Here is a 16,239-nt window from a genome sequence, read left to right on the forward strand (position 1 = left end):
CCTTAGGCAGAAGGCATTAAAAACAATATATATCGCAAAAGTTTTTTTAGTAAAGGCTGTGACAGAATGAGATGCTCTGAAATGTCCTTTTCAGGGTGTGGGTCAATCATAATTGTAATTGCATAATTGCTTATACAATCATGATGTTACTGTATTTGGCAATTAAAAATTGCCAAATTGTAGGAGTTATTATTATTGTATTTGGAAATTGAAAAATAATGAAAATTAACTTGTAATTGAACATGGTTTATGAAATACATAATTGTAATTGACCCCAACCCTGGCCCTTGTGCTTTTTCTGTTCATTTTCCCTGGTTTTAGTCACTTCCTGTATCCCAGGATGAACTCCTATCTGTGACCAATAATGTCATCGCTGAAGAGATGAGAAACATCATGTTAAAGAGTGAGTACAGTCCACATGTTTTCATCTTCCACACATGTTGGAGAATACTGCTGCACATGTTGGTTACCCAGAATCCTTTGTGTTTGCAGCTGAAATGAAGGTAAACTCCACTGCTACGTTGTTGGCTGGATCTCTGGCCAAAGCTCTGTGCTGTATCCTTTATGCTTTAACACATACACATACATTGGTCTACGATGCACTGGCATGCCTTGGGCTGTGGGATAAAGCTCATACTGGGTTTAACTTTAGACACGTTGATCCAAATACCTGTTTGAGGGATTACCACTCACTCTCTCCCTCTGTCCACAGCAACCATTATACCTAAGCTTCACAATTGTCACCAGACTGGCTTGATTACATAACACAATAAGCACAACTACAATTTCACATCTTACTTTCGCTTCAAAATAATCAACTCTTCCCCATCCTTTCCATTTCCCACCTTGAGACTCTCCTCCCTTCCCCCTCCCCCCACCCCTTCACCTAGGTTTATCACTGCCCTCTCTTTTTATATCCTCCCTAAAATAAAATGCACAAAATGAAACACAGGACGAAAACGAAAATACACAAAATGACTCCACAAACAATAAAAACACTAAATTTGAGAAAAAATAAATTACAAAATAACTTCAAAAATGGGCAAAATGACAACAAAAATACACAAAATTACTCCAAGATACACAAAATTGCAGAAAAATACCCACATTTTCTCCAAAAACACATATACACTACAAATAAACAAAAAACACACAAAATGACACTAAAACAAAAATATGCAAAATGACTCCACAAACAATAAAAACACATAATTTGAGAACAAGATTGTAAAATATTTTTCAGAAACACGCAAAATGACTCTAAATTACACGAGATGACAACAAAAAACAAAGACACACAGAATTAGAGAAAAACATACAAAACAACAACAGAAACCCTTCTTTCGCCACATTGTTGTGCCATGGCCCCTGCTGTGATAAAAGTTGCTCATAGCGTCAGATCACTCATTCCTATACTATAATGCAAGAAAGGTGAGTGTGTGTGTGTGTGTGTGTGTGTGTGTGTGTGTGTGTGTGTGTGTGTGTGTGCGTGTGTGTGTGTGTGTGTGCGTGCGTCCGTGCGTGCGAGTGTGTGTGTATGTGTGTGTGTGTGTGTGAATAATAAAAATAAAATAAAAAAATAAAAAAGTTTCGTTTGATGCCAGTCTGAATTAGATAAAATCCGGAATAGATAAAACAAGACCAGTGAATTTATTCATCGATGCATTTAGAGGACTTTTACTTTGAAAAGGCTTGACAGGATCGACATTAAGCTCACAGGCTTGTTTCCGGTTCAGTGGTTACTAGGCAACGAAATGCTTTAACCACTTCCACCAGCCTCGAAGACTTCTCTTTTTGATATTTAATGTTTTATGAAGGATTAATTTATGAGACATCATGTCAGAACCAGAGGCAGAGGGGAGCACATTATTACCAGGTTACAAAACTGAAGACCAGTCACATTTAATCCAAGAAGCCGAAGAAAGAAGTGCTGGTGATGATGAAAACCAAGTGGAAAAAAGCTGTGATGATGAAGGACTGATGAAGAATAAGGAGATGAAACCACAGGAAACAATGTCTGACATGTCAAAGAGGGCTGGACAGTCTCAGATCCTCACTGCAACCAGAGACACACTTTCCCCAAAGGAAACACCTTCCAGATCACATGTACTGGTAAGAAACATCTGGTTTGAAATACCCTACAATACTAGGTGTGTGTGTGTGTGTGTGTGTGTGTGTGTGTGGGGGTGTGTGTGTGTGTGTGTGTCAATATTCCACTACTCACTACAGCTAATTTTTCTTAGTCCCTAGAGAGAGTCTATGGGAGGAATCCTCACCTTCCAGTCTTTAGTCTTCAAGACCTCCATCAGCAGGTGATCTTCTACGCTGGAGCTAACGTTGGGATCATTTATAATCACACCTCAAATACTCAACATTTACTCCAGGTAATGGTTTGTGCTCGAGATCTAATAGACACTGTTCTAAAGAAAAAAATTTAAAAAATGTTTTCACCTTGTTTGCACATGCTGCCAAAGGTCAAAACTATATGTTGCGCAATCTTTTTGTAACAGCAATGCTTGTTTTATTATTGCAATTAAAGGGCTGGTGATGATCACAACTATGCAATAAAATAAATATATTTTATTTTATTGCATAGTTGTGACCATCACCAGCCCTCCTCAAGGAAGGGTAAACAAAACTTTTTTAAAGGGAGGATATATAAAGAAAGGACAGTTTTACACCGAGGTGAGGGAGAAGGTAACAGGGAAGAGGGAGTCAGGGTAGGGCAATGTAAAGGGTGGGGAAGAGTTGACTATAGGGTGAGAGTGCAATGTGATGTTATAGTTGTGCATATTGTGCTTATTGTGTTGTGTAATCAGCCAGTCTGGTGACAAGTGTGAAGCTTAAGTATAATGGTGGTGGCCGTGAGCAGAGGGAAGAAGTGAGTGGTTATACCTAAAACTGGTATTTAGGATCAACGTGTCTAAGGTTAAAGCTTATATGCAGAGTTTCTGAAAAATGTATGTTTATTTATCATTCTTTTGAAATGCGAACAAATACCTAACTAATCTTTTACTATGGTTTACTGCCGGTGGTCATTCATATACATCAATGTATATACAGTAAATCCCTCCTTCGAGGGAACATGTGTTATCACTCATATCATGTACATTATCTGTAAATGTGCATAATAATTTACTAACTATACTACGCATGAAATATTTATTAACAGAATATTAAAAAAAAAAAAAAAAGGTATAGAGTTTGCCTCTGTATTACTGTATGAAATCAGTGCATACAAAGTAGTAAATTAAAAAAATATAATTTTTTGTGTAGTTGCATATTGCAATAATTAGGGCCCCATAAAATTCCTTTTATTTTTTTTCCAAATTCCATTTTATTATTTCCCAATTTCTGTTTTCCACATGAATTTTTTTTTATTTAGAAAATATAGAAAATATTCGTTTTTAATTCCTGTGAGGAAACAAAATAAATACTAATACATAAAAAACTCATAATTAAACAAAAACGTATGTCAAAAATAAAGTAAGATACAATTAAAAGGTAGCTATAAGTTGTACTGACATGGATTATTCTAACTGCTCCTTTTTAATTATTTATATGTCATATAAAGATGTATTACAGCATTAATGTCACCCAGTTGCAAATTCATCTCAAGGATCAATGGTTTACTGAATCTGATCAGGTGTATTGATTACATTTTAATCAACTTAATTTAAATTAACCTAATATAAATGATCTCGATGACATCATTCCAGACCGTAATGATTAAACAAGAATAAATGGACACAAAGATGGATCAGTTAATTCACCAATAGCGGCCAGAATATTTTACAGTATCAGAACATTAATCTACGATGTTTCAGACTCTACAATCCCTGGCATCGATGGTCTCGTTCACAACAACAGAACAACTTTATCCACAGATCTTCTGTAGCTCTGATGAGATGTTGTTCAAACGCTCTGAGCAGGTGAAGCTGATTAATGCTGATCATGTTTTCAAGAAGTGATGCAGCGCTTGACGAGTAACAGGCGGAGTTTCACAGACACAGTAAAGTTAAGCAGGCACTGGTGGCTCTGTATTTAGGAGTCAGTGATGATTTGCATAGTTTTTTGGCAGTTTAAAAGGTGTTTGGGGTGGTTTTGACGCTGTTTAATGCAGCCAGCACGGGAGGGGGGCGGGTGGTGCACCTAATAAACAGTCCCCGGAACATTTCCCCGCAAAAAAAACTTTCCTTGCGTCATGGTTCAACAGTGGATTCTGTTTTCATTGGTCGATTCCATGATTCCGTTTGTGATTCCGTTAACGTGGATTTTATAGGGCCCTAAATAATAATGTATGGTTTACACAAAATCCCACTGCACATCCGGACTTGCCTCACGGCACAACAGTGTGCCGCGGCACACCGTTTGGGAACCACTGCCCCATACAAATGGAAATGAGCGCCGTGATCACCCAGCCAATAGGCTTCGACTTCCTGTAGCGGAGTCTGTCAATCAAAGTGAATGCAGAACTGTGCATGGAAACAAGGCCCCGCGTCACAAGAGCAAACAGGTAAATATGATTTTGGCTCTTACCTGATCCATAGACCTAAATCAATGCAACCCGATGTGACCTTGTATGTTCTGCGATATGCGTGCAGAAAAGTAGAGGCGTGGCTTCTGGTAGATTGGGAGATGAAGTGGGAGGAAGTGACGCTGTTTAGGGCGGAACATCAAGACGCTTTTCAGAAACTCTGGATGTCAGTTTTAAGCCCAGTATGAGCTTATCCCACAGCCCAAGGCTATTGCATTCATGACCAATGTTTGTTCAAGAACCACTGTGAACCCAGGCACCGCCCCAGGCCCGAAGGTGCAGCCAGGCCGGCAGCAACAATGGGAACTAAAGAGCACTAGGTCAACAACCCATGACCTAATGGCCCCCCCCAGTTGCCCTAGAGATCCCAGGCCGAGAGACAGCCACCGCTCCCACATACACATCCGAGAAAGTTCCAAGGAGCCAAGAACCCAGCACACCTCGCTACTGCCCCAACCTCCCACCCCAAGGCTCCCTCTTTGGATAGCTGCTGTTTAAAGTCCAGGTGGCCTAAACTGAGTGCAGGGCCTATTCTGAGGAGAAATGTAACTGTCTTTTATCTCTACTATTCTTGAATATGAATGTAGGATAAAAGAGTTTTAAAAAAAGCCCTATCATAAACTATGGCTCATGTTTTGAATGCGCAATTATGTCAAAATAGTTGGACTTCAAAAATGATAGTAGTGAGTCCAGTTCTTGAGAAACATTTCTGCTGTACTTTAAAAAAAAGCTTTAAGAGAACTGAACCCTAAAGGCACGTTGACCCTGAATGCGACTACAGTGACTCTGGCGACTAGATTACATTCAAAATCAATGTAAATGACGCATTATCAAGCAAACGCCTTTTAAGCAACACAAATTGTGCAATTCTAGCCACCCAATTGCGCAACCTGAGTGGCTGGAAGTCGCTCAAAGTTAAATATTTTAAACTTTTCATGCCACTTTGAGTAACGCTGTGTCGCAACATCCAATGAGCAATGAGTTTTTTCCCACGTCACTACCATAGATGAAGCGACAAAAAGTGCGACTATGTTAAGCAACTCATCACGGGTGATTTAAGCAACTATAGTCACTGAATTTGTGTTTGGTGTGAACTCATCTTAACACTTAAATCTCCTTTGGTGGAATTACAATAATAATTCAATGTTCAAAAGTTCAAATGCTAAAATGACTTAAAGGCACAGTCCGCAATTTCGGAAAGCTAGTATGATTTGTGCTGGCAACACCTCCTCAGAGCTCCACCCCCTCATTCTATTCCTGTCAGCAATGCCCATACAAGCTAAAACATGCATCTAAAAACAACAAAACCCCCTGAAACAAAACAAATATTTACCTGTCCAACAGAAAGAAGCAACCTCTGCGTTCATTTTCAGGCCCTTCAGATACTCATTTGTGCTCCATATTTTGAAGATGAGGGACAGAGGGGGGCGTGGGCAGGATGAGACATGAAGACATCTGATTGGTTCTTTACATTCGGACCGAATGGCAGGAATTGGTCAGAGTTTTTCCAGGATTCCAGCTGCTTGAGTTGATTTATTTTGTTCTATTTTCTATGCACATAATGGACTTATACTCTCAGGATAGAAGAACCATTTCACCCAGAATAACAAAAAGTGTTTCTGAACAAGATTGCTGCTCCACCTTTAAGTTAAAATTTCAAATAATTCTCTCACAATGATTGAAGTGTCTTTTTTAATGTGTTCAGGGTCACTGCCACCTCATATCTGATATGTGTGTGAGTCAGGACCGACGTTGGATTGCTACAGCAGACCAGGGATCTCAAAGCACAGTTATTATATGGGACTCCTACTCTGGGTATTTATCTATTAATTGTGCAGAACTTTCCGCATGTGTGGTGCGGGCTTTTGCTCGTGAAGATACATTTCTGGTTAATGAACTTTTTTTTTAGTATTCCTGTGAATACCTTGTTTGACTGCCACACTGACGGGGGAGTGACTGCAATTGAGTTTTCAGAAAACAGTAAACTTCTTGTCACTCTCGGGGCTGAACAAATTCAGGTTAGAGTGAATTTCATGAATTTAAAATTTGCTTTTAAAAGGCTGTTTGTAAAATTTATGTTTTGAAAGTTACATTTAATTAATTAAATTAATTCATGAATAAAATGACCTTTTCATTAGTTTTACAGTGTATTAATCCCGTTTCCATTTTTACAGCGTGTGTGCGTCTGGGACTGGACCAATGAAACACAGCACCCTTTGTGGTCCACTGAGCTTAATCCTGCATTTGGAATTCAAGTAGGCTGTCTTTTTCCACCAACCTCTAACTATTTACAATAACACTAAGTTAAAACCCACACAATAATCTAATGTTTGTTTTTCATTTCAGCATTGTATAACTTTTAATCCAAGTGATAGTACTCACATACTCACCTGCGGTAAAAGTCATGGGTTATTCTACAACTGGGTAAGTTATTATCATAACAATACTGATGATGATTATTATTATATTTGTTTTTTTATGTGCTTAATTGCATTTTCTTCCTCAAGGTCAATGAAAATTTTCAACACTTTACCCTAAATCCCAGAAGAGTAAGTATATCAATTTGTAAATAGCCTTTTATTATGTTTTAATGTTTTTATTTTATATTATTTTTCTTTTCCTCTACTGTTCACCTTTAGAGCACATGTGTCAAACTCATTTTGATATCACAATCTTTTAGCGACCCCATAGACTCTTTTTATATATATGTATATTTATTTAATATATGTAATAAGGCCCGTCAGACTTTGCTTGTTTTGAGCAGCACATGAACATGCATCTCTATCTATCGATCAATCTGCCTTTTCGTTTTTCTCTCCCTCCCAAAACCTCAAAAAGATGTCGTCAACAGTAGCTACAACCATGATCTCTACGAATATTTATCGTTCAAGTTTGATGCTTACCATTATGAAAAGTTAATCTCAAGTGTGAGTGAGTATTTTATTTCATTGGACCAAAGCTGTACCACCTACCAGTAAAAAGAATGGTAGGAGTCAAAGTTCATGACGTCACAAAAAGAAAAAGAAAAACACTTTTTTCCCTATAACTTGGCCACTGGTACCATTGAGCAACATTTCCTTTCAATGTGTTACCTTGACCTTCGCTCTGGGTCATATTGAAGGTCAAGAACTCCTCAGAAAAGTGAACAAAGTGAGACCTCAATGCTATCAGATGACGAAGATCAGCCAAAATTGAGATACAGTGCTCAGACTGGTACCATTGAACAACATTTCCTAACCCGAATCCTGACCCTTCTGTCAGTCTTCTGCTTTCCCTGCATTATTACTGTTAATTTATTTAGTAAAAAGAACAAACTTGTCAGCAAATCCAGATACAGGTTGTCATTTTTGCCAATTTTTCCATTTTCATTTGCCAAATATTTATATTTGGCCTCTGTACTAAAATGAGTTTGACACCCCTGCTCTATATTACTTAACTTAAATTGGGGCTTTAAGCCTTTATTGGTCATGTATATGTTGTTACACATATATTGAAATTTGTCCTCTGCAATTCAACCCATCCCTGGGGAGCAGTCGGCAGCCATTTTGTGGCGCCTGGGGAGCAGTTCAGTGATGTGAGAACAAACTTTGAACTAATTCACCTAAAATAAGTTTTACTTCATGGCAAAATTTGAATATGAGAAAATAGCAAATCTATAGGTAAACATATCCAAAAGATGTCAGCCACTGTTACTTCTTTAATATTTTGAATCACGGAAACAAGTTTATTTTGTCAGTGAAAGACAAGAAATATCTCTCTATGGACAAGTAACACCTTCCTTCTTCAGACTACTTCTTCTGATTTATATATTTCTGTTTATTTCATTATTAGTTCTTTGTGAAACTTGATCATTTTTCTTCGCAGTTCAGAAAAAGAAACCCCATGGGATTGTCTCAACCCTCTGAATCTGGTGTTTTGTCCGTCAGTCGTTGCGTATTTCACTGGAGTAAACCTCAGATTCTGGCAACTTCTGGTGGAAACCTTGTACTATGTGACATTATGGATGGTTCCATCCCAAACCAAAGCATATCCAATGAAAATGTCAAAGTTATCCAACTTCAGCAAAACCAAATCACTGCTCTCACCGTAACTGACCGGTAACAAAAGTCTCGAATAATGACAATTTTGCCTCATGAATATCACATTTTTTATTGATGTGTTTTCTTTCTATTTCTATCTTTTCACGACAGATTTCTTGTAATTGGCAATAGTCAAGGCCAAGTCCTGTTTTATGATGAAAACATCCGTCTTCTGACCATCTACGATGAGCTTAATCTTGATGCTATTGTTTCTATTTCCTTCTTTAAAGAAGGTACAGAAGGCTTTGTGGATGACTGCACTTCCAAGGCCAAACCAGTAATTATAAGGTACACAAAATACATTTAATGTCAATAATCTGATTGGAAAATTATTAAGAACAAATCAGAATGCTTTGTGAACTTAAAGAAAAACTAAAACACTTTTTTTCTGCTGAAAACAAATTGATTCTTGTCCAACTCTTGATATTTTGGTCAACTGGACATATTTTGTTGTAAAAATGTATGAGTGACTGCCCTTTATGGGTTGAATCCAGTTTTTCTATTGGGTGAAAATGGTGGTTAATGATGTTTTGGTGGCTTTTACCAAAGTTGGGGTCAATTACAATTTTCAATTACAATTACATCTTCAATTATCCATGTTTATTTATGATTACGGTGACCAGCATTTTTTCCAATTACAATTAAAATTACAATTGTTTCCCCCCTGAAAGTCAATTACAATTTCATTCTTAATTAAAGTTCAATTAAAACTAATCATAATTACTAAACCTTTAATAAATAACCCCATAAAATCTACTCTTCCTCTTGTGTTAGCATCTCTCATGAAAACAGGTCAGTTTTGACCCATGTCTTAAATCAGCTGTAAAATACACTTAGAAAATATGATTTATTATGGAATTTGTTTTTCATCTCTTGGTTTCTTTGTGACGCTTCCTATCCTTGACAAAAAACGGTATCAGTGTTTTTGGTGTGGACATCTGAGCCTTTTCTGGGTTAGTATACCCCTAGATTTATTTAGTTGGTTTTATTTAAATGATCCTGAAGAGAAGTGACAGTTAGTGGGACAAATTGATATGAAACATATTTTAATAATTATTAACTATATATGTGTAAACCATAGATCTGTAACATGGTTCTCCAGGTTTGAGTTTAAATAGAATTTCCATAACAATTACAAAGTCAATTGTGTTTTTTACAATTACTATTACAATTATGATTAAGTTATAATTGTAATTAATTATAAATTGCGTACTTACTATTCACCTCAATCCTGCTTCTTATGCCATGAACCACCATTGTGGTAGCCTGGTGATAAGCCACACCCACTTCCTTAGTTTTTGTAAAACATTGAAAAATACAAGATTAGGATGTAGGCAGCATTGATTGTTCTTTCCAGATTTTTTAGTATAGACTGGGCATGTCTTCTCTGCTCCAAGAGCCCCACCCATATGGAAGACATTTTTTTTTTTTTTTTCTGATCTAAACCTTGTGTTTATTTACTCTTTCAAGTGTTGTTTCTGTTTGTGCAGGAATTTTGTGGTTTCCACCATCAGCTCCACTGTGGTGCATGTAAACGCACAGAAGCGTCTCCCTCAAACCCTGCTTCAAGAAGAATACGAGCCTATCCATGCTGTTGCGTGCCATCCCAATCAGCCACTTGTTGTCATCGGCAATCAAATAGGAATCCTCAAGGTGTGGAACTATGATGAAAAAGTGCTTATTGGCCAGAGAGTTTTTAAGAATAAGAAGCAGATCCAGTGTCTAGCCTTTGACCCTCAAGGTGAGTCAGAGTATGGGCTGGGTTTGGAACCAAACTGAGTTTTTTTTTTCAAATCAACTGATTTCTCTTTGTTTGTTATCTTTCTTGGAGCAGGGCTATACCTGGGACTGGGCTTTGGCAGTGGAGCCGTTGACGTACTGGACCCCAAAACTTTACAAAGCAATCTGGGAGAATGTTTTCAGTGTACTGAGGACAGTATCCATATCATCACCTTCTCCTTAGATTCAAACTATCTCGCAACTGCGGTGAGCAAGTTTATTGTTGATGCAGTATTTGATATGTCTACAATAGACCTTATACAGTATGTCCTGTCCTGGCTTAGCTGGAAAGTGGGTGAACGTACAGTATAACCTGAGGACGTTAGACATACTATGCCAAAGGGAGTTGCTATTGCATCTAGGGCTGGACGATATGGACCAAAACCAATATCTTGGTATTTTTTCTTAAAATTGCGATATACGATATAAATCTCGATATTTTAAACTCAATAAAGTCTTACCAGAAAGACAATTCTGGGGTTAAATTTGCTAATGAAAAATGCCACACAGGAACATTTATTAACAAACAGCTGCACAATATGAGCTACTTTTGGCTTTTTCTCCTATAAAGCACAACACGAGTGAGTTGTGCAGTGTGGCTTGTTTAGGGTAAGGTCTGGATTAAGACGCACTCAGTAATCCATCTAACTAGGTTTTTTTATGCTGTTCTGAGAAGTAGCAAAAGAAGTGACTCCTAAAACAAGTATTTTAGCACAAATTAAGCTATAAAATAAAAATGTATCAATATAGACAATATTTAAATTTTCTATATCGGAAAAATAGAAAACTCGATATATCTTGAATCTCAAAAAAAGTGAATGTAACCATGTCGGAAATAAACTGAATAAATAAATAAAATAAAATATTGCCCTGGCTTAATTGCGTTCAATATAAGCAGGATTTAATAGTGTGTGGATTTGGCCTCCAGGCCTTGAGTTTGACATGTATTCAAGAGCTATAGGTCATTACATGAGGGCAGAAGATGGAAAGTTTTGTTTGCCAATGACATTTTCAATCTATGTTTGCGACATAAAATGTGATATGGTCATGTATATATGTGTTTATTTACTATTAGGATGCTGGAATGGCCGTCACAGTGTTTCGTTTTTGGTCAAATGAAGGTTCTTTACCTCGCTGGACTTGTCTGGGCAGGTACTGCTCTCATTACGAACCAATCAAAGACCTTCTTTTTGGGGTTCACCTCGATAGCACTCAACCACGACTACTCTCTCTGGGAATGGATCGTCGACTGGTTTGTAGAAATTGTGGCTCTGCTTTCTGTTGTTACATTATACACAATATTTGTATACTAACTTCTCTGTGAATATATGGAAACGTAAAAACAGGTGGACTACGACTTGGAAAACAGTGACGTGAACCAGCTGGTCATCAGCTCAGGGCGGATTGAGCAAAGTGCAGTGCCCATGTGCATGGCATGGTACCCCCCACTCACCACAGAGCATTTTCTTCTGACTGTTTCAGATCAATACAAGATGAAGCTGTTCAATAGCACAACAAACATGTGCAGGTTGGTCAAATGGCTGCAACAATCCTAGATTGTGTTTACCTGTTTCCTAGGAAACATTATGGAATTTGTGTTTTATTCTTCACAAAAAAAAACAGAAAGACTCTCCTTGGCCCAACATATGACTCTCCTATTGAACAAATATTGGTCCTGCCCAAGTCCACAGAAACCGACTCATATTATCTGGCATTCCGCACAGAAGACAAGGTGTGTATTGAAATTTGTTTGTGATCCTGTCATTGTATTCTGAGTTAAATCTTAAGGAAATCATTATTTCAGATTTGACCAAACCTTTATTAATAATAATAATAATAATAATAATAATAATAACAATAATAATGCATCAATTTTATATAGCGCTTTACACTTTAAGCATGAAATGCAAGTGCTTATTGTTTGTATTTGCCAGTTCTGCCAAGAGCACTTTTCTTAGTTGCTATTTCCTTTGCTTTGTTATCCATCTGATCATTGTTTTTTGATGACTGTAGATTAAGGTTCTCCATACACAATTTTTTAAATTAAGGATCGTTGCGTTAAATCTGATTGGTCGGCTATGATGTGATGCATTTGATTGTTGTCTGGTCAATTCATTTTTTGTAGTTTCACAATGTCTGTTGATCATTTTAAAATAAAAAATAATAATTTACTCAGTAACGGTTGGGTGTAGAAATGTAACAAATTAGTTCTTTTAAAAGTAATCACAAGTAAAGTACCAATAAAAGCAACTCAATTACAGTAGCGTGAGTAGTTGTAATCTGTTACTTTCACCTCTGCTTGTAGGTTGGCCTCCAGATTTTGCCTGTGGATGGAAACCCTTACAAGTCCAACGCCGTGATCTGCCATCCAACCGGAGCATCAGCTTTCACCTGCTCCCATGATGGGCGATTTATTTTTACAACCGGACGATCTGATTGCACACTCATGTCATGGGAGTTTAACGCAAAGTAAGGTTTATCAGTGCACACTCAGTGTTTGATACATATATGTGGTTCTTTTTTCACCAGTGGTTTATTTTGTGAACAATGCAGTGTGCTGGAGGCAGCTGCTGCTTTAGGTGGTGACAATCTGGAGCCATTTCTTTCTTTAATAGATGGAGGAAAGAATGGAAAATTCTATCAGGTGGGTAAAACTATGTTTATATAGTGTTGTACTCTAGAAAAGCGGTTCTGAACTGGTCTTACTCTGGGACACACATTTTGCTACAATCATTCAATCGCGACACACTTCTTTTTAGAATTCAACCAACCAAATATAGTTTTTCAAAAATAGTTGTTGAAAACACGCACATATATAATTTTTTTTTAAAAAAAACATTAATCTATATATTTTCACAGCATGCCTCTCAAAAGAAAAGTTTCTTTCCAAAAGAAAGACAAGTCCAACATGAGAAACATTAAGTATTTGCTTATTTTTGACCAGCTGTCTGTGACCCACCCAGTACAGGTCCACGACCCACTTTTGGGTCCTGACCCACCAGTTGAGAATCACTGCTCTCGGCCACACTATCTGAGACCAAGACCATAAAAATATATTTAAAAATGAATATTCTCTCTTTAGTTTTAGCTTATTTTCAATGCATTTGACAGAAAAAGAAAAAAACAAGGTGTCTGCAACTACTTCAAAGCAAATCTAAGAATCTCAAATCTTGAGAAATTTGTTCAACTCATTTTTAAAAGCCATCGATAAGTCCGGAATTATATTAAATATCTGATAATAAGTTGTTTATTTGTCCAGTGGATAGGGTCTAAAATAAGTATTCAGAGGAACTTCAAACTAGAAAAAGATGGACTGATGTCTAAGTTTTTGCATGTGTGTATAAGGCACTGGAAAAGATATATACTACTTTGGATAGTAAGTTCTCCAAAACCTGATGGTTTTTTGGTAAAGTTACAGTTCTGTTTTAAATATGAAACATTTTCAATGCAATTTTGAAAGAAAACAGTTTCAATGCTCTGAACATTTTGCCATTAGGAGATGGAGGACTTTTTCTTCTATTGCCAAATTCGACATCAGGGTACGGACTCAATGGAAGAACACAAGCCATCGGACAAAATTCCTTTGTCGGAGGTTCCTGCGTTAATGAGAGCTTTGGCTTTTTTTCCTACAGAACAAGAGGTACTATAACACAGTTTAAAACCTCAAAAAGAATTCCCTCCAAACCAGGGGTTCTCAACCTTGGGGTCACCAGATGCATTCAAGAAACTAATAATATTTTTTGAACAATTTTAACCAATTTTTGCACTTTTTTACCCTTTTTCTGCAACTACATAAATTTTGTCAAATTTTAACCTATTTTTGTTACTTTTTCTTGCCATGTTTTTTGCTCCTTTTAATGCATTTTTGCTACATCACTCCCATTTCTGCCACTTCTCCATCAAATGTCAAAGCCTTTTCTGCATTTGTTTTTCCACTTACAAGACATTTTCAGCATTTTTAAACTGTTTCACCAGTTTTCTGATGAATGTTGCATATGTTGGCCCATTACTGTCACCTTTACCCACTTTTCACCATATTTCATGCTTATTTTTGCTAATTTAACCACATTCATGATTTGTTGTAACCATTATTTGCTAGGTTAAACTAATTGTTTCTAGTTTTTTCTGTCACTTTTAAGCCAATATTGACACTTTGAACCTTTTTTTTAACCACTTTATCTGTCCATTTTAGACCACTCTAATTTGCAACTTTTAACCAATGTTTATGTTTTTTTAAAACCCTATTCCACCACCATTTCCACAATTTTGAGTCACTTTTAACCCATTTTATTTTGGATTAAAACAATGATGATTCACATCTTTAAGATGACTATCTACTGTGACACAAATAATAATAATAAACTTCCTGGATAACAGTGAATATTATTCAGATTAATAAATAAATGTGGTTATCACAGATTCATAGAACAATGGACCATCATTTTGCTGAGTTTATGGATGGGCCCCAAAAAGCTCTCCCCTTTATTCCCCCTTATAGATGGCCCTGTCTCTACATGACTGTTCTTCAATTTTCATGTCTGTGTTCAACCACCTTCAGGTACCGTGGGGGTCCCCGATCTCTGGAACCTTTATTTTGGGGGTCGTGGGCTGAATAGGTTGAGAACCACTGCCCTAAAGGAATTTGTGAAAAATAAATATCAAAAAGTGTGGCAAATAATTGAATGACAACTATTATTTATTTATTTATTTTTACTAGATTGAGGACATGCAAAATGAAGTAAAGTTCAGCAAGTATGCAGAAATGGGGAACTATGTGACCGACATTGACCTGGGGGAGTTCATCAAACTTTATGTCAACCACCGTCCAGCCTTCGGCATCTATAAAAAAGACCTCGCTCGAGCTTTTCAGGTCCTTGGCAGCTGTGACATCATGGGAACTCCTGTGTTAAACAGACAAGAGCTGATGGAACTTCTACAAGTTCGAGGTCTCTGATTGGTTCTTAAATCACAACAATATTTGTCTGCCTATAGATAGGTTTCTTATTAAATTAATGTAATAGTCCTAATCATTATAAGTTGAGGTCAAATGTTATCTTAATTTTTCTTACAGGAGAAGGTATGACAGAGGAAGAGGTTTCTGAGTGTTTTACCACACTCTTAGGTCTCAATGATACCAGTGATGAAGAAGGATGCTCTGAGCATGAAAAATCATCTGGCAGTATGTGAAGCAAATCCTACACTTAATATTAAAGCTCATTTTCACTACTGACTAGAAATTAAACATTTTTTCCTGTATGTTTATGTGCAGGTAGCGTTTCAAAATACTCAATGGCGTGTGCGATTCCAAATGAGATCTCAATGGAAACGTTTGTGGGTCACATCCTAAAGTTACCCTCTCCACCAGAGTGATGAAATCAGTCAAGATGATGCTGATTCAAAGTCCAAGTGATCTTCCCTGCAGTTTATTTTTTTGTTTTTGTTTGCCTGTTCACCAACAACAATCTCTCAGGCACAACAAATGGTGGAAACTTGGCATGCCTTTTGAAAATATGATGTTGCATGGCTATTATACCACAATCTGAAGCTGAGCAAGGAAACACTGAAGATCCATCCGTCAGGGCATCCGACAGGGCGCCAGTCTATTGCAGGGCAAACACTGAAGATGCTAAAGCTAAATAAGCTCTTGTTACAGTTAATCTGAAGAACAGTGTCTCCAAGTTGTTGTTGTTTTTTTGTCTTAATATAATTTCATGATTTTCAAATAGAAATCCAGTTCATAACAGGCATGAAAAACCAAGTATGTACCGTAATTTAAAAAAAAAAAAAAAACACACACACACACTTCCCCCCAAAAAACAGAAAATAGGGTTTTTCAAGAATTAG

The 16,239-nt window shown here is 37.0% G+C and overlaps 1 protein-coding gene across 1 annotated transcript; it reads left to right on the top strand.

The window, feature by feature from the left end:
- Positions 1-1,752: 1,752 nt before the first annotated feature.
- On the top strand, positions 1,753-15,876 carry cfap251 (cilia and flagella associated protein 251). Its single transcript, XM_028457907.1, has 20 exons — positions 1,753-2,112; positions 2,244-2,384; positions 6,243-6,352; positions 6,447-6,555; positions 6,712-6,792; positions 6,884-6,961; positions 7,045-7,086; positions 8,402-8,634; positions 8,728-8,904; positions 10,107-10,357; positions 10,451-10,602; positions 11,471-11,647; positions 11,742-11,923; positions 12,019-12,127; positions 12,701-12,864; positions 12,949-13,039; positions 13,892-14,035; positions 15,113-15,341; positions 15,467-15,574; positions 15,665-15,876. Exons 1-20 carry the CDS (start codon positions 1,837-1,839, stop codon positions 15,763-15,765), a joined length of 2,955 nt encoding a protein of 984 aa, XP_028313708.1. The 5' UTR covers positions 1,753-1,836; the 3' UTR covers positions 15,766-15,876.
- Positions 15,877-16,239: the final 363 nt, after the last annotated feature.

The sequence above is a fragment of the Gouania willdenowi genome, chromosome 9 (genome assembly GCF_900634775.1).
Source record: "Gouania willdenowi chromosome 9, fGouWil2.1, whole genome shotgun sequence".
NCBI classification, from domain to species: domain Eukaryota; kingdom Metazoa; phylum Chordata; class Actinopteri; order Blenniiformes; family Gobiesocidae; genus Gouania; species Gouania willdenowi.

Bases quoted from the DNA above. Each gene is read 5' to 3' on its own strand.
- cfap251 (XM_028457907.1), top strand. From the start codon at position 1,837: ATGTCAGAACCAGAGGCAGAGGGGAGCACATTATTACCAGGTTACAAA. The intron at 12,128-12,700 runs GTGTGTATTGAA...CTCTGCTTGTAG, and splicing joins CATTCCGCACAGAAGACAAG to GTTGGCCTCCAGATTTTGCC. The intron at 15,575-15,664 runs GTATGTGAAGCA...GTTTATGTGCAG, and splicing joins GCATGAAAAATCATCTGGCA to GTAGCGTTTCAAAATACTCA.